Source organism: Coffea arabica, chromosome 2e (assembly GCF_036785885.1).
Source record: "Coffea arabica cultivar ET-39 chromosome 2e, Coffea Arabica ET-39 HiFi, whole genome shotgun sequence".
Classification (NCBI taxonomy): Eukaryota; Viridiplantae; Streptophyta; class Magnoliopsida; order Gentianales; family Rubiaceae; genus Coffea; species Coffea arabica.
In genome coordinates, this window is record NC_092313.1 from 17,095,314 (window position 1) to 17,113,469 (window position 18,156).

Sequence of the window (18,156 nt, forward strand, 5' to 3'; positions counted from 1 at the left end):
CATCATAATGATCATATGTAGCCTCAAGCTGTTCGCTTAAAAGACTTCAAGGAGTTTAAAAGACTATTATCAGGCACAAATTTTCATTAAAAAAAAAACAAACCAGTAATATACAACAGTCGTATGTATAATCTTCTATTATAGAAGGACTGACTCTTTTTCAACACATCTCCCTTTTTATTCATTGCACAATTATTTTCCTCTCAAAGCAAATAGCGACGCCGGTCGGTCGTACTTCTAGTATTGTATTGACATATCAAATCTTTATGTAGATGAATATTCTGTTTTCTAATTTCTTAGAAACGCTTAGGTAATATTATTGGGTAATATCAAATCTTTATTTTTCGGGTATAAAAAATAGCAAACGACTGAATTTTTCGGGTAATATTATGTAGAGAGCTGTTTGTTTTTTGGGAACATTCATGTAAGTCGACTGAATCATTCATGACTCGGTCATTACCCAACTTTTAGTTTTGTTTCCCTACCATCCATGCTCCCCGATTTTAGAGCAATGGTCCTGAAATTTGTCTTCCGCTCATGGGTCTTCAATTGCTATTTTGGGAGTAGCAAGGAGCTCCACAGAATTTGGGAGCTAAACTCGGACGCCTTCTCTATCAACGCCTCTAAATGCCTCTTGGAGTCTCCACCATCCCTCTCAGAACCTCGATATAACACCCTCAGTTCTCTTTTGAATGACCAATATTTAGCAGCCTTGGGCCAACCAAGGTGGTTACCATGGCGCATCTTCCAAGAATGAGGGCCTTGGGCTGCTTTTTCTTCATCTCCCTCCTTTCCTTCTCTTCTTTCTCTTCATTTTCCCTTGCACTAACAGATGCTGAGGCAACTTACATTGCTCGCCGGCAATTGCTGACGTTTTCAAAGTTGGATCATCTTTCGGAAGGTGGTATCCTTGACTCGACAAATTTTGATTTTGAGCTTAACTTTACTTTTGAAAATGATAGGCTCAAGAAAGCCTACATCGCCCTCCAAGCATGGAAGAAGGCCACGTATTCTGACCCGCACAATACGACCGGCAACTGGGACGGTCCTGATGTTTGTCAGTATACCGGCGTTTTCTGTGCACCAGCACTTGATGATCCAAATGTGACTGTTGTTGCTGGTATTGACCTCAACCATGCAGACATTGCCGGCCATCTTCCCGTCGAGATCGGTTTGCTAACTGACATCAGTCTTCTCCATCTCAATTCCAACAGGTTCTGTGGAATAATTCCAAAAAGCATCTCTAAACTGACCCTCCTATACGAGCTTGATGTTAGTAACAACCGTTTTGTCGGGCCATTCCCGCATGTGGTTTTGGAGTTACCGAACCTCAAGTACCTTGATATTAGATTCAATGACTTCGAAGGAGCGTTGCCTCCAGCCCTTTTTGACAAGCAGCTCGATGCCATATTCATAAACAACAACAGATTCCACTCCAACCTCCCCGAAAACTTTGGCAATTCCCCAGCTTCAGTGATTGTGGTGGCACAGAACCATTTCAGTGGTTGCCTCCCAAAGAGCATTGGCAAAATGGGAGAAACCTTGGACGAGATCAATTTTGCCCACAATGGTCTCTCTGGTTGCTTGCCGGAAGAAATTACCGAACTCCAAAGTGCAACTGTATTTGACATCAGTGAAAACAAGTTCGTTGGGTCCTTGCCTGTTGGTCTAGAGTACTTGCAGAAGCTTGAAGAGATCAGCATTGCTCATAACATGTTTACGGGAAATGTTCCTGAATCTTTGTGTACCTTGCCAAGCGTAACGAACATCTCTCTTTCTTACAACTATTTCGAGAACGAGGATGTTTCGTGCGTATCCTCTGGTAATTTAACCATAGAGGACGACAGCAATTGCTTGGATAATAAGCCAAGCCAGAAAACAAAGGCGGCTTGTTTACCTGTTACAAGTCACCCCGTTGATTGCGCCAAAGAGGGTTGCAGAAAATCCCCGTCTAGAAATGGTCCAAAGCATCCGGAGAAACCTCACCAGCCAACTCCTACAAAGCCAAGGCCAAGGACTCCAACCAAACCTGCGCCAATTTCCTCTCCTCCCACACCCCAGCCAACACCAAAACCGTCACCATCACCAACAGTTGAGCCACCAAAACAAGCACCATCACCAAAGGCACAACCTCCTAAGGCTCCTGCACCAATACCAACACCCGTACCAGTCGCTAAACCTCCCAAGGTATCAAGCCCTTCACCAGTAAAGCCTGTGGAACCACCAAAGGTTTCTCTTCCGCCAGCACCAACTCCAGAGGCCACTGTCCCTCCACCTATTTCAAAGCCACCAACTCCCATTCAATCTCCACCACCACCTGTTTCAGAACCACCAACTCTTAGCCCAAAACCAACTCCTGTTCAATCTCCACCACCACCTGTTCCAGAACCACCAACTCCTAGCCCAAAGCCAACTCCTGTCCAATCTCCACCACCACCAACCCCTACACCAAAGCCAGCTCCTATTCAATCTCCTCCACCACCAACTCCGGTTCCATCTTCAATCCCACCTGTTTCAAAACCACCAACTCCTAGCCCGAAGCCAACTCCTATCCAATCACCACCACCAATCCCTACTCCTACCCCAGAGCCAACTCCTGTTCAATCTCCACCACCACCTGTTCCAGAACCACCAACTCCTAGCCCAAAGCCAACTCCTGTCCAATCTCCACCACCACCAACCCCTACACCAAAGCCAGCTCCTATTCAATCTCCTCCACCACCAACTCCGGTTCCATCTCCAATCCCACCTGTTTCAAAACCACCAACTCCTAGCCCGAAGCCAACTCCTATCCAATCACCACCACCAATCCCTACTCCTGCCCCAGAGCCAACTCCTGTTCAATCTCCACCACCACCTGTTCCAGAACCACCAACTCCTGTCCAATCTCCACCACCACCAACCCCCACACCAAAGCCAGCTCCTATTCAATCTCCTCCTCCACCACCAACTCCGGTTCCATCTCCATCCCCACCTGTTTCAAAACCACCAACTCCTAGCCCGAAGCCAACTCCTATCCAATCACCACCACCAATCCCTACTCCTATCCCAGAGCCAACTCCTGTTCAATCTCCACCACCACCTGTTCCAGAACCACCAACTCCTAGCCCAAAGCCAACTCCTGTCCAATCTCCACCACCACCAACCCCTACACCAAAGCCAGCTCCTATTCAATCTCCTCCACCACCAACTCCGGTTCCATCTCCATCCCCACCTGTTTCAAAACCACCAACTCCTAGCCCAAAACCAACTCCTATCCAATCACCACAACCAATCCCTACTCCTCCCCCAGAGCCAACTACTGTTCCATCTCCACCCCTACCTGTTTCAAAACCACCAACTCCTAGCCCAAAGCCAACTCCTGTCCAATTACCACCACCAACCCCTACCCCAGAGCCAACTCCTGCTCATTCTTCACCACCAACTCCTGTTCCATCTCCATCCCCACCTGTTTCAAAACCACCAACTCCTATCCAATCTCCACCACCACCAATTCCTAGTCCAAAACCAACTCCTATCCAATCACCACCACTACCAACTCCTACCCCAAAGCCAACTCCTATTCCATCCCCACACCCATTTGTTTCAAAACCACCAACTCCTAGCCCAAAACCAACTCCAATTCAATCTCCACCAACAGTTGTTGTCTCACCACCACCAACTCCAGTTAAATCCGCACCATCACCTGTGCCTGGGCATCCCCTGCCACCGCCACCAGTTGCCTCGCCTCCACCAGTTCCAACTCAATCTCCACTACCACCTGTTCCCGTCCATTCTCCACCACTACCAGTGGCCTCACCCCCACCTCCAGTTCAATCACCACCTCCGCCAGTCCATTCTCCACCACCACCAGTGTTCTCACCTCCTCCACCAGTTTTCTCCCCACCACCACCAGTGTTCTCACCCCCTCCACCAGTTTTCTCCCCACCACCACCTGTCCATTCACCTCCACCACCACCAGTCTTCTCTCCTCCACCTCCAGTTTTCTCACCTCCCCCACCAGTTCACTCTCCACCACCACCCATCTTCTCTCCACCACCACCAGTGCACTCACCACCCCCACCAGCACCTGTTCTATCCCCGCCACCTCCTCCAGTACAATCACCTCCACCACCACGAGCACCAATTCATCCACCTTCTCCACCTCCTGCTCCTGTGGTTTCTCCACCACCCCCAGCTTTTGCGGACGTCGTGCTTCCTCCAATCCTTGGCGCAGCGTATTCATCACCGCCACCACCAATTTACCCTGGCTATTAAAGAGCTGATCACCATCAATTCTATGTACCATGTTTTTTCACTATTAGTAGTTAAGAAAGCACACAAAAGAAATCTATGTAAAACTCCCCGCTCAGTGAGAAAACATACGTTGCCCAATTCAAAATTGTTCTTATTGAAATTCATTACTTCGATTGTATGAATTTTTTTGTTTGTACTGTGAGAGTTCTTTGTCGAACATTGGTAGAATTAGAAATACATAGTTAATATATTTGTAGAGCCCTTTTCTTACATTCGAATATTTTGTGTTTTTTTTTTCATTGAGAAAAATTACTGTCATATTCATGATTGGTCAGATGTAAATTGCCTGGGACGTAAATGTAATGATTAACAAGTTGGTACATAGCCTCAAAAAACCATATTGAATTGAAGAAGCTCCACGAGCTGCTGTGTCCTAGCTTAGTCAACATTAATACAACTGGTTTGTGTAGCCTATGAAACAGAAAGTAGAGATACAATCACTAAATAGCAATCAGTCATAACCTTGCCATGAGTCCATGACTAATGCTGCTAGTTGGTGCACTTGGATAGCAATCAATATCTCTAGATTGGCTTTGTCCTTACAAATCAAACAAATGAAATAGGAAGAAGAATATATATTAGACATTTTAAACAATTTAAGACTGCTGCAGTGAAAAATATCAAATAAAACTATTTTTTTTTTGGTAAGTAGGATGTTTTAAACCTGAAATATTCTGCTCATAATTCTTTCCATTTTACCATCCAATAAACTCTCTCCCTTCATAAAATAAATTGAGGCAGAAGACATTAAAAATTTATGTATCTAACATTTAGTAGCCAGTGGCTCTTTGAATCTAATATCCTTTATCAAATGTGACGCTGATGAACAATCCAAGAATTTCACTTATGTTACAGCACCCCAGTTTTTATTTCTGTTACATTTTTCGTTTGATAAAACTGAATCTGAATTCTGAAGTCTGAATTCTGAATTCTGAATACTGAAATAATTAATTTGCTGAATTTTAAGCACTGAAAAAAATATATGAATATCTAAATTTTAATACTAAATCTAGTTATACTGTTTGATAAATATTTATAACTGAATGCTTAATAAGTTTAATTTGACAATTTTGCCCTTATATCCTTTCATTCAAAAAAGAAATAGAATCTATGATTTAATTAGTTTAAAATTGTTAGGTATGAAAATGACAATATTTATTTTTAAATCAAATTAATATAAAAGATGAAATATATTATATGAGGAGTATGGAGAAGATGTGAAAGTCATTAAAAAGGGAGAAAAGAGAAATTAAAAATCGTTAGATAGAAAATATTAGGTTGTTTAATTGGATAACAATTTTGAACATAATTAACAAACAATGGTAGATTTGGTAGATAAGATAAGGTAGTTGAAATAATTCTATTGATTCTTATCAGAATTAAGCATTCAGTTAGGATTCTTGTGCTGAAAAAAATACACACAGGTTCAGCACTACTTAACAAGTTCAGCAAATAGATTTTCATTTATCAAACACTCAAAACATTTGAATGTTTGAAAAAATTCAAATTCAATACTTTTTTATGTTATCAAACAGACCCTAAGACTCCTATTCGGTGCTTTTGTGTTCGACAACGAATAGTATTGTAATTCTGTTGTGACATCAGAGGGCACCAACAGGCCAAGCTCCATTTGATCCGCTAGACTCAAGTGGCTACTTCTGAGCTGCCTCCACAATTGGCGGCTGCAAAACAACGAGAAATACAAAGTGATGTGAGTGGATTTAGATAGGAGATTAGGGTTAATATCAGAAACCTCCCCTGAGGTTTCTTCTAATCACATCTAGTACCCCCCATATTTTTGAAATCACACTTAGCACCCCTGGCAGTAGGATGTGACAGGTTGTCCTAATCAAAAGGTGAGAAATTACCCAAAAACGACCAACACCAGGCAAATTTTTAAGCGGGGAAAAACTGGAAAAAAATAATGAATAAGAAAACTTATTGGAAACCAGAAAATAACAAAAATGCCATTGTTTTGGCGCACAATTTGCCTATAAACACCTTACACAGGGTGATTTATGAAGTACAATCAGTTTACAAATATGTACACTATGTTAGATTTTAGTTACTTGATTATGTATATCTATAAAAGGTAGTGTAATGGTACGCATAATTTGGAATGGTTATTTAGCCCTTTGATCAATTTATGCATCTCCCTATAGTAGATGTGTAATTTTGCTTGTATGAGTAGTCGTTGCTTGTTTATGAGTACTTTACAAGGGGTGATGTATGATGTACGATCAGTTTACAAAAATGTACATTATGTTAGATGTTAGTTACTTGACTGTGTATATCTATAAAAGGTAGTGCATGTATACGCATAAATTTCGAATGGTTATTTAGCCCTTTGATCAATTTGTGCATCTCCCTATAGTAGATATGTAATTTTACTTGTATGAGTAGTTCTTGCTTATTTGTGAGTACTTTACACAGGGTGATTTATGAGGTACAATCAGTTTACAAAAATATACATCACGTTAGGTGTTAGTTACTTGACTATGTATACATGTAAAAGGGACCAAATTTGTCCTGATAATCACAAAATATTAGTTAACTTGTGGGAGCTAGATAATTATATGCTCAATTTTGAAGTTGTTACATTGCAGGGTGCTCTAAGGAGAGGAAAGCCTGGTAGAGGCATAGCTAACACGGGATTGGCAGGGGCTGTGCTTTGGGTAACTAAGTTCAATCTGATCATCTGATCATGTACCAAAGTATATATGTTGCACATATTATTAACTTGTTTATCATGTCTTCTGTGATCTAGGATCATGTACAAGGAAATGTGCCAGTGGTTGTTTCAAGTCAGGGGAGTAATCCAAGTTTTCGCCAACAAGATGCAACTGTCAATGTGCAAGTTAATTTGCAGGCTAGCACAAGCACTTATACTAAGAGGGTAAGCATTATAATGTCATACATTGCTGCTGCAAAATTCAGAACTAGTGCACTACTGGAGTAATTTAAAGTTTTGTTACAAAAAAGTTTAAATTTGTTCTTTTTTGATGCAGAGAGGAAGGCCTTCAATGAAAACCAATGCTGCTGTAAACAAGCAAGATATAATTCCCTTTGTACCAAATGCTCAAGCTACTCTAAATGGTGGATCTCAAGCCGAAACTTCTGTTAGCATTAATACTACTGCAATAGTGGCCTCTAACACTATTACCAACAGTTTCTCTATGATGTTTTGAGAGTGCTAAAGGTTCCCCGCAATCCTTGCTTTTGGTATCTGAAGTAGTTTAGGTACTAGTCTTCTTAGCTCCCAGCAATACTGAAGCAATGTTAGCTTTTGTGGACAATTTTTTGATAAGTGGTGCAATGTGCATCTGATTTATATTTCCTGCCACTTATGGTGCTGTTTGACTAATCTTAGAACTACTTGTGTATAGTTTTGTGCATTGCAATCCTCACCATCTAAACAACTAGTTGTAGATGGTGTTTTTGTTCAGAATTGGATTGCAATATAAGGCTTACGTATCATGTTACTAGACTGATCCAATGTAGTATCATGGACTATGTAATTAGTGGAGAAGGGGCAGGGACGGTTACTGCTGTTAAAGGTAGTATAATTACTCGCTGTTGTTCTAATGTTACAACGTGTACAAATGATGTTACACCGTGTGCAAAATGCACACAAGCTTCCGGAGTGCAACCGTTCCGGCCCCAGGTCCGTAATTAGTTATGCATTTCTATATCGCCAAAATCTCTGATAATTAGTTATAAAATTCTTTTTATTACACTTTTACACCCTCAGCTTCTAAATTACTATGATATGCCTATTTATTTCTATTTTTATCTTCTAAAATTCACTAATCATTTTGGGCTTTGGGTAAAAATGGAACAAAAATAAAGTCTCTCTCCTACAATTCATTTTTTACTACCATTTTCAAATAGAGGGGCTGACAAGATACCAAAGTTGTCATTCCAGGGGTGCTAAGTGTGATTTCAAAAACATGGAGGGTGCTAGATGTGATTAGAAGAAACCTCAAGGGAGGTTTCTGATATTAACCCAGGAGATTATTTGAGATAAGTTTTATGAAAAAAAATATAATAATATTTTTTTATATAATATATGTAAAATAAAAATATAATTATGATATAAGCGCTTAAATTTTATGTAAATAATTTACTATCCAAATGCACTTAAAGCATTTTGTAAATCACATTTAGCATTTATAAAAAATAAATCTATACTTCAAACTTAATCATCTTTTGGTAATCACATTTAGTATTTGTCGGAAGTTGGATTCTTCATCTCTAGATATTGGCTTAGTGCTTAGAAATTATATTCGAATTTAAACAAATTAATTTAAGGCTACCAGCCTTCTAGTGAAGGAATGCGCAAAAAAAAAAAAAAAAAAAAGCCTTCTAGAGGAAAAAATTTTCGAGGCCCGGCCGCCAATGTAAACAAACCTATAATTTGGTTACTTAAAATCTAGTAGATGGTGGACGGTTGCATTTCGTAGCTCTTTGAATCTAATATCCTATTAGTATTAATTGTTAATGTCGCTTTCAAGGAAGAAACGTGCGCTGTACGACGTCGTTATTTGTGAGTGGCGTCCCCTTCAAAACTAATAAATCTCACCTTGAATGAGATCCGGTTTAATTATCAGTTCTGAAAAAGTCTGACAAAAAAAAAAGAGATCCGGATTGACGGAAAAAAAAGGTCGTCTCCTTTAATTTTTTTTTTAATAAAAAAATTCATCTAAATTTTGTGTAGAAAGTTTAGAAGGGACGCCTCAAAGGGGAAAAACACACTCGCAAGCGAAAATCCCATCGCATTGCGGCGCTGGGATATCTTCACTGAAATATTGTTGATATTTTTATTTTTTAAAATATATTTTTCTTTTTTGGGGGAGAAATTGATGGCGGGGAAGGAGACCGAGTCCTCGAGCGGAGAGATAAAGCCTGTAGAAGAAATAAACGCAGAAACAGCACCGACTGAGCAGCCCCTACTGCAGAAAGGGAGTGATGACGGCGGCGGTGGAGGAGGAGGAGGAGGATGGGGCGGTTGGGGTTTCTCTCCGTTTTCTTATCTCTCAGATCTTCAAAAGGCCGCTGCTATCGCTGCCGAAGAGATCTCTCGCAATGTATGTACATATTCTGCTTAAATTTTTGTTGGATGTTTAACGGTTGAAATCAAGGCTTCTTGTTTGGTTAACTGATTATATTCCAACTTATGTTGGCGGAATTCGACCTGATCGCAGGAGCTATTCCTAGGGATTGTAACTATCGAATATGAGTAGCCTGCAGTTTGTTAGTCAGTTTGGGGTATGACAAGACAATCGTGTAGAAACGTATAGTGATTGTGTAAATGGAGGTGGTTACTGATATAGGTTTGGTGGATTGCTGCCTTCAATAGCGGATATTAATAGGTGGATTTTGTTCCTATAATCTGTGACTGGATCCCGAGAATTTCCTAAGTATGTTGGTTGGAGCTTGGTAGGTTTAAGCATTGTGATCCCTAAGTGCTCCACACTTTGGTGCGATAAAATTGGACCTTCTTTATTTCTTAAGAACATCACGTTTTCGGCATGTTTAGATTTTATTTTCTTTTATTATTTTTTTAGAATGATGGGTGCTGGAAAGCATTATAGTTTGGGTTTAGCTGCCAAAGAGTGGAATCATAATAATGATCATTCCTGTTCATTCTTTGAGAATTCTGATTGGAGAAAATGTTTCCATTGAGGCTTTTCTGTTCATAATGTGGATGTACCAGAGTTTGGAATGGTACAAAAGTTTTAATCAAGAATTATGTGGTGACTGTTTACCAGTTGGAACTTTGTTTGAGTTGGTTCTGATAGTGTTAGGATTGGTAGTGGCATTCTCGGACCTGCTAGATTGCACCTAAAGGAATGCCTTAAATATTTACAATACTTCATTTAATGTATTATTGGTTGCATGAAGTTCGAAAGACGGCTTGATGAAGTAAAAGATGGTCTGGATTCTTTTTTTGCCAAATGTCTTATGCTACATACCTTCAATGTATTGGTCCATGATTTAATTTTGAGTCATTGATTCCTTCTTCTGGATGCAGGCCGTTGAGGTAGCTAAAACAGCAGCAAAAGGCGTTGCAGAAATCCAGACTGCTGAAGACTCTGAATCTTCCAAGGAGGATGATGCAGAAGCATCTGCGGTTGAAGAGGAAAGTGAAGATGAAAATGAAAAGCGGCGGAAGGCAGCTCTTGAGAAACTAGAAAAAGCAAGTGAAGAATCTTTCCTTGGCCAGGCAAGTGATTATGGAATTTAAGATGTTATTCTGTTGTTCATATAATTGCTTGTAGTGGAGATTGCCTTGCAGTTGAAATCACCATTTAATCGTTGTCGTGTATTGTGCTTGACCTTTAGTCTGAATGAGTAATTTATTGCACCACAGAGATCCTAGTGATCAATTAGATCTTATTCACCTAGATTTCAATTGCTTGTATGCTGGGAGTGGTATTGTAATTCCAATTTTTATATTCATTCAGGGTTTGAAGGTTCTGGACAACAAAATGGAAACTTTTGCATCAGGAGCTTGGCAAGCATTAGGAAATGCATGGAAAGGGAGCTCAACCTTAGTTAAACAGTATGTTCATATCTGCTAAATCTTGCTTCTGATAATATTAATATAGTCTGCAGGGATAAACATTTTTGGTTGTGGGGTTTAAGGGCCAGCCACCAAGGCATCTTGTGCTTCCTTGATCTTCCTGTAGAAGAATATTGGGCATTTGATGTTATATGTATTTTTTTTTCTTAAAATGTTCAGTGAGCATTTTGAGTGTTCTAATTCTTTAAATGTACCATTTAGCCTTTTTTTCTAGTTTAACAGAAGTCTCATTTTTTACCTAGGGCAGCCTACTAGTTAATTCCCATCATGCCTCTATTTTATCAAGATATAGAGTAAGAATGATTTTATATTTTGTTCTAGGGCATGAATCTCACTAATCTAATTGTCTATTCAAAGTATCAACCTTTTATCCTTTTCAGACTTGAGAATTCTGCTACCAACTTTGCTGAATCCATTCATCATGGTGGTTTACCTGGAGCAAATGGCTCAGTTGCACCATCATTACTAGAGGTCTGTACATAGTTTAGTTTCTTTTCTTTATTTTTGATTCCTTTCTAATTGTGATTTTTCTTGCAGAGTGGGAAAGCACTTACTGCAAAGGGAATACAGGTTCTTGAATTTGTTGGCAAAGAGACTATGGATCTTCTGATTGCAGAAACTGGTATGGAAGTTGGGAAAAATTTTAAAGCTGGAGGGAAAACAGAAGAAGATCAGTTATTTGAGGAAGTTACTTTTGATCGATGCTTCTATATTTATGGAGGTCCAGAGCAATTGGAGGTTACAGCTGTTCTTGAAGGACTCGTCTTTATTTCTGCTTTCAATTTAAGAAATCTCTATGACTTTTATCGTTTGTGGTGTCTCAGGAGTTGGAGGCATTGTCCAACCATTATGCGCTATTGTTTAATCGAAGAAAAGCTAAGCTGTCATCTGAACAGAAGTCTGTTTATGATGGAAAGCTTAAACTGGTCCAGCAGATTTTTGACTTGAGTTCTGAAATTGATGGAAGTGATGTTGAGTCTGAAAAAGGAAAGAAGATAGATGCTGGAATTGAGAGCAGTACAGATGAGATAAAGATCCTCCATGATTCTAGTGTCAGCAAGGCTGCTGAATTAGCAGCTGGGTACTATTCTATTGAGTGCTTTTGTATATACTTCACATAATAAATTACGTACCTGTCAGTAACTCAAAAATTGTGTTGCTGCATTTTAGGTTCTTAAAAGACCAATGAAACTGATCATCCATGACTATAAAGCATTAGTTCCTGCAACAAAATACTCAAATTTTCATTTTGCCTTTTGATCTTGCGTTTACCTAGAAACTATAAATTATTCAGATCTTATGTGGCAGTTTGTCTTTAATGTTTTTGTAATGTTGAAGTATGACTTGATTCATTGTATGTTTGGGCTTGTAATTCAAAATTTTTGCTGAACTAACAGTGTACCCTCTTGTGCAAATAGAGATGATTTTTATGACAAATTATCTTCTTTTCATCCTGAATATCTTGCTCAAAAGCTTGCTGCCCATAATATAGGCCAAAAATATCTTAAATGCTTTTTGCTGAAATGTGCTGCAGTTTTGCAAATGCTTTAGCTGGGCTACCTCCAAATGATATAGTTCAGAGGACTGCTGGAAGACTGGATTCTCTTCATTCGGAAGGCGTTCATGTATGCAGAATAATATTGTGATCACAATTTTTCACAAATAATACAGTAAGTTGTTATCTGCAGTTGATGCTGACGATTATTTCTTTGTTTGCACAGAGACTATCAGAAATGTGCTGCTTTGCTGTAACCCAACTTCAGATGCTTGGGAAGGCAATTATTTCTAATGCAAACAAAGTAGAAGACACAGATATTGATGAGGAAATGGTGAGAATCAACTGGCCTGAGGATTTTGTTGATAAAGCTAAAATCATACGGTTTAAGGCACAATCTATGACTGGAAATGTGGAAGCTATTTCAGACTGCTTTATTACAGGTTGGTTTGATTTGTTATCTTTTTAGGTTTTTTAAAAAAAATACATTCTCCTCGTTTTTTGCAAATGGTTTTCCAAGTGTGTTGACTGAGTCTGATACTTGATGTTTCTGTTTCAATTCAACTTGCTGTGCAGGCATGTCAGATGTGGCTGAGGTCTATCTGGCGGCGATAAAAGGAGCTGGTTCTGATTCACCTGAACAGCCTGAACTTCACCCAAAGAATTTAATTCAGGAAAAGGCTAATTTGTTTTCTGAGAACCTTCGCGCTAATTATAGCACAGCCTTGGGTAAAGTTCAGGATGGGCTCCAGTACTTATCCTATCTCGTTCTCTCGACTTCAATTCCTACCGCATAAAGTACTCTTGGGGACACTCTTGGGAAATATGTTCTCTCCGTTGTCCTTGAAAATTACTGTAAATAGTTTCACAGGATTTGGTTCAGCAATTGTTAGATTTGGTCCTCCCTCTGAAAGTTTATGATTTCTGAATCAGATGATGTATGTTTTACATGTAATTTTTTTTCTCTTCTCCATGGAAGTCTATGTTTCCGGCTTCCCGCTATTTTTCTGAGGGAAGAAATAGATGTTGCATGGATTGATGAAATGAAGCCATCACCTTTAGACAATTGCTTTGTCTAAATCATTGCATCATCGGTGACCGATATTGTTTTATTGCGGGGACTTGGTCTTGATTCTCCATTCTCTTCTTGCAATTTCCACAGATTTGTATTATGATGATTATAAATGGTGGCGTGCTCATATTTGGTTAGGTTTTCACAAAGAATGTATATACCTGAATAAGGCACTGCCGAGAGCTTGCATTTTTTTGTTTTCAATGAGCAAATTAACCGGATGTTCACTAAACTTTTAGAATCGTTGAATTTTGACTACTGAATTATTAGAAATTTGTTTTTAACCGTTGAAATTTTAGATTTTAAGCCATATTATTAGATTTAATCATTAACTATACAATTTTCTTCTTTTATCTCATGAATCGTGTTAGTGCTTAAATCTGATATAGTTAATAATTAAATTTGACGGAATGACTTGAAATCAAAATTTTAGATAGTTCAGTAGTCAAAATTAAGTTTTGATGATTTCAAAAACTTAGTGATCATCGAAATAATTTACTCTTTTTTAATTCTAACCAAAACGAAGTGAGATTTAAGAAGTAGAAAAAAAGAAGAAGGGGGATAGATGCTATTTTGACTTCATTGGTTTCCTTTCATGTTGATATTTGAACGTCCGGTGGCAGATGAGTAAAACTTGAGTTTCCTCGTACCGTGAATCGAAGCAGAAGAATTTTGTACTACAAACAAACTGACGAACGTACTTCCAACTCCCACAGTCTGTTTTCTGGTCAAAAATGGCCAACGTACAGTACCTCCAACGTTACTGTTCATATGATCCTTTATAATTGGTGTACAAACTTATTCGATTAGGGCTTGTTCTGGATTGATCGTTTTAGCTAATTATATATTTTAATTTTAGATAAATAGTTTTTATAATGTTCTCATTTGCTTCTGTGTTTAAATTATAGATTTTTAAATAATAGAAAATGTTAAAGTCTATAATTAACTAAAAAGTAGTAACTTTTGCTCATTTTAATTATTTTCTATAATCACTTGTCTAAATAATGAAGAAGAAGGCCTAAGTTGTTGGTGAATAATGTGTGTGGCCCTAAGCAATCTCTTTGGACAAAGTAATCAGCAAAAATTTGGCTAGAAAATCAATCACCTTTCTAGAATAACAATCTATTATCTATTATATATCTATCAGTATTACTATATTAAAATTATGAGAAGTTTTGGCATTGTTAGTTGTAAGTACTGTTTTATCTTAGTTTTTGTTGTGCCTATTTTACCTCCATCTTTTAATTAGAGTTATTGTATTTTCATTGCGGTAGTAATTAAAAATGTGAACATTTTAAATGATTAAATCTCAATAATAATTGTAATTAAAATGCAAAACTCCCCATTAAAACTATTTAGTGATCCTTACACTTCATCTCCAATTCTTGTGGGCATCAAAATTTCTTATCCGAAACAATTTCTTACTTGAAATAGTGTGACCAATTGTGTTAGCCATAATTTTAAGATTGTAAAAAAAATAATAGTATAAAAAATATATGCTCTAAGAATAAAAGAGAAATATATGAGAAGAAAAGAGTTCATATTCATTTGGAGAATCTTGATATAAATATCACGAGATATATGTATAATTATATGTTTTTTTATCATTATGAAGAAATACTAAAAGAAAAGCAAAAATATAAGAATCCCGCTAATTCTATCAATTGAATATCAATTGACAACTAAATAACCAATCGAAAATAATTAAGTACTATAAATCATTTACCTTCCTTACTTACATTAATAACACTTGGAAAAAAATATAAATAATCCAAATTTAACAATGAACCTTACATTATTCAATTCAAATTCGCCAAAAAAAAAGAAGAGAAAAGGCCAAGTACAAAAATATAAAGTAGCATAATCAAATGTTCATGTGAAGTTGGATAATAGCACGATTCATGTATTTTATTCTTAAATAATTAATACATTCTAATTGTACAATTGCATTTTGTTTGTCTTAGCAAGGAAAAAAATAACATTCTCACACTTGACATGTGTACATGTATTCCCTATTTAACAACACCCTTTGTACAATGGTAAAAAAATAACATTATGATTTAATGGTAAAATATTGTGAGTATACAACAACTTTGGTGAAACACAATCGTATTAAGAACTGTTTATTAAAACTAATCCATAATTTATCAAAAAGCTCAAAATAAATTCAAAAATCAACAGATCAAAGAGTTCATATTTAGATAGTCTTTGTAACAATAATTAGTTAAAGAAATTGAAAATATAAAATATTCTATTATCAGGTAAACAATCAAATTTTACAAAAATATATATATATCTAAGAGATATTATATTTGAAGTAATATAATCACACGCAAAGTACTTGAACTATTACTAGTAAGGAAAAATGTCAAGAAAACATGTCGATCAATCATTAAGTTACACATTTTGCTGAAAAACCATCCTGATGCTAGTAGCTAGTAAGGAAAGTTTAGTTTCAGTCGAAAATATGTAATCCCTGACGAAAGGCTCCAATTACAGGTCTTTGTACGATGTTTGTAAGGTTTCTAATTAGCCAACTCCATCCATATGTTTCCATGCTTGCAAAATGAAACCCAAACACGTTTTACCATATATATCACAAATGTCTAGGTTCGGTGAATCTCAATCATCTGCTACAGCTGCAGCATATAAGGCCATTCAGCATTATCAATCTGACCCGAGTTGTCTCTGCCACTGCTGTAGGAGTGCTGCTAGTTCTTAGACTTTTAGCAGAACAATATCCAAGCCATGGGAGAGGCAGCAGTAGACCCAGCTTTTGTTCAAGACATTGAACACAGGCCTAAACCCACAAGAATTGAAGCTGAAGGCATCCCACTCATTGATCTCTCTGCGTTAAACTCTCCCCATTCTGATGCTGATTTGGCGCGCCTGGTCTCTGAGATAGGTGATGCATCCCAAAAATGGGGTTTTTTCCAAGTTATCAATCATGGGGTTCCATTGGAATGCCGAGAAAAGATCGAACTGGCATCGAGAAAATTCTTTGCTTTACCCAAAGAGGAGAAGTTAAAGGTGGGGAGGGACGAAGCGAATCCTTACGGATACTATGATACCGAGCATACAAAAAATGTTAGAGACTGGAAAGAAGTGTTTGATTTCTCTGTGAAGAATCCTACATTTATTCCAGCTTCTCATGAACCCGATGATCAAGAAGTCAGGGAATTGACTAATCAATGGCCTCAAAATCCTCCGGAGTTGAGGTAATATCTGTTTTTTGCGTCCGACCTTTAGAAACTATATACATCAACCAGATAACTTTAGAAATTATATATTATATACATCAACCAGTATTTTTTTGCCTTATAGGAGAAAAGCCATGAAAGTAGGACCCTCTGTTTTAAGGCAGGAACAAAACCCCTTAACCTTGTTGGTTATGAGAGCCTCTCAGTAGTCAAAACAAGCATATGATTTGCCTCTTTATGAGGACCCTTAACCTAGACTACATCATACTTTGGTTTTTTGTGTGATTGAATAATTAAGTTGCATTTCTTCCAGGGAAGTTTGCGAAGACTATGCTCATGAAGTGGAAAAACTGGCTTTCAAGTTATTGGAGCTAATAGCTCTGAGTTTGGGGTTGCCCAAGAACAGGTTCAATGGCTTCTTTGAGGACGAAACGACCTTTATCAGGCTCAATCACTACCCACCTTGTCCTAGCCCTCATTTGGCTCTCGGGGTTGGTCGACATAAGGATGCTGGGGCCTTGACCATTCTTGCTCAAGATGATGTTGGAGGACTTGAAGTGAAGAGCAAAACTGATGGAGAGTGGATTCTTGTGAAACCAACTCCTAATGCTTATATCATCAATGTTGGTGACATTATCCAGGTATCATCAAAGGGCAAATAAGCCATGAAATCGAAGCCCGATGTAATAATTCAGCTAACAATTTTGTCGGATTGTGTGCAGGTGTGGAGCAATGAGAAATATGAGAGTGTAGAACACAGGGTGAGTGTGAATTCTGAGAAGGAAAGGTTTTCCATTCCGTTCTTCTTCAATCCAGCACACCATACCTGGGTTCAACCCTCGGAGGAACTCATCAATGAGCAGAATCCTCTCAAGTATAAGCCCTATAACTGGGGAAAGTTCTTCACAACCAGAAAGCGCAGTAATTTCAAGAAACTTAATGTTGAAAATTTGCAAATATATCATTTCAAGATTGATAACTAAGAAGCTGCTGTATTGGTGCTTGCTCGTGTTAAAACATGTAATATGCTTTCAGCTTTTCACCTTGCCCGGGAAGGCTACTTATTCTGTATCTGTAAATGAGTGAAGAATAAAATTAGAAGTGCTGAAATAAAGGATCACAGCTCACTTGAGTATCCTACTTTATTTCCAATGATACTTGTATTATATTTCTTGCATTCGCTTACTTTTCTCTTAACATTAAAATTTGACTAGTGAATTGAAGGCTGCTGCGCTTCAACACATTAAGAGGTTCAAATATTTGCTAACAGGATTTAATTAAAGTTTTTAGTGTTGGAAACCGGAAAAATGAGTAATGGGAAAATGCAGCCTAAAATGGCTGTGGAATAGGCAATTGTCACAGAACTGCAGAAAGCTCATTCCCACAAAAACCAAAAGAGAACAACAACAATAACTGCTACTGCAACAACAACAGAGCTCAAACCTGAACGCTCCCGCTATCCGCTTTCTAATGTGCAAAACTGCACAGAGGGGAAAATCAGATTCAA

The 18,156-nt window shown here is 38.0% G+C and overlaps 3 protein-coding genes across 3 annotated transcripts; all 3 read left to right on the top strand.

The window, feature by feature from the left end:
• Positions 1-447: 447 nt before the first annotated feature.
• On the top strand, positions 448-4,420 carry LOC113731366 (uncharacterized). The gene has a single exon (XM_072079437.1). It carries the CDS (start codon positions 736-738, stop codon positions 4,255-4,257), a length of 3,522 nt encoding a protein of 1,173 aa, XP_071935538.1. The 5' UTR covers positions 448-735; the 3' UTR covers positions 4,258-4,420.
• A 4,569-nt stretch (positions 4,421-8,989) lies between these two features.
• LOC113731367 (uncharacterized) lies at positions 8,990-13,443 on the top strand. Its single transcript, XM_027256598.2, has 9 exons — positions 8,990-9,383; positions 10,331-10,522; positions 10,764-10,861; positions 11,263-11,353; positions 11,420-11,620; positions 11,707-11,963; positions 12,417-12,507; positions 12,604-12,820; positions 12,954-13,443. Exons 1-9 carry the CDS (start codon positions 9,159-9,161, stop codon positions 13,172-13,174), a joined length of 1,593 nt encoding a protein of 530 aa, XP_027112399.1. The 5' UTR covers positions 8,990-9,158; the 3' UTR covers positions 13,175-13,443.
• Positions 13,444-16,024: 2,581 nt separating this feature from the next.
• LOC113731368 (protein DMR6-LIKE OXYGENASE 2-like) lies at positions 16,025-17,801 on the top strand. The gene is made up of 3 exons (XM_027256599.2): positions 16,025-16,667; positions 16,963-17,290; positions 17,372-17,801. The coding sequence occupies exons 1-3, from the start codon at positions 16,198-16,200 to the stop codon at positions 17,630-17,632; spliced, it is 1,059 nt and encodes a 352-aa protein (XP_027112400.1). The 5' UTR covers positions 16,025-16,197; the 3' UTR covers positions 17,633-17,801.
• The last annotated feature ends 355 nt before the right edge of the window (positions 17,802-18,156 follow it).

Coding starts and splice junctions, on each gene's coding strand:
- LOC113731366 (XM_072079437.1), top strand. CDS start 736: ATGGCGCATCTTCCAAGAATGAGGGCCTTGGGCTGCTTTTTCTTCATC.
- LOC113731367 (XM_027256598.2), top strand. CDS start 9,159: ATGGCGGGGAAGGAGACCGAGTCCTCGAGCGGAGAGATAAAGCCTGTA. Junction 11,354..11,419: donor TTGCACCATCATTACTAGAG/GTCTGTACATAG, acceptor TTTTTCTTGCAG/AGTGGGAAAGCACTTACTGC. Junction 11,964..12,416: donor GCTGCTGAATTAGCAGCTGG/GTACTATTCTAT, acceptor AATGTGCTGCAG/TTTTGCAAATGCTTTAGCTG.
- LOC113731368 (XM_027256599.2), top strand. CDS start 16,198: ATGGGAGAGGCAGCAGTAGACCCAGCTTTTGTTCAAGACATTGAACAC. Junction 16,668..16,962: donor CAAAATCCTCCGGAGTTGAG/GTAATATCTGTT, acceptor CATTTCTTCCAG/GGAAGTTTGCGAAGACTATG. Junction 17,291..17,371: donor ATGTTGGTGACATTATCCAG/GTATCATCAAAG, acceptor GATTGTGTGCAG/GTGTGGAGCAATGAGAAATA.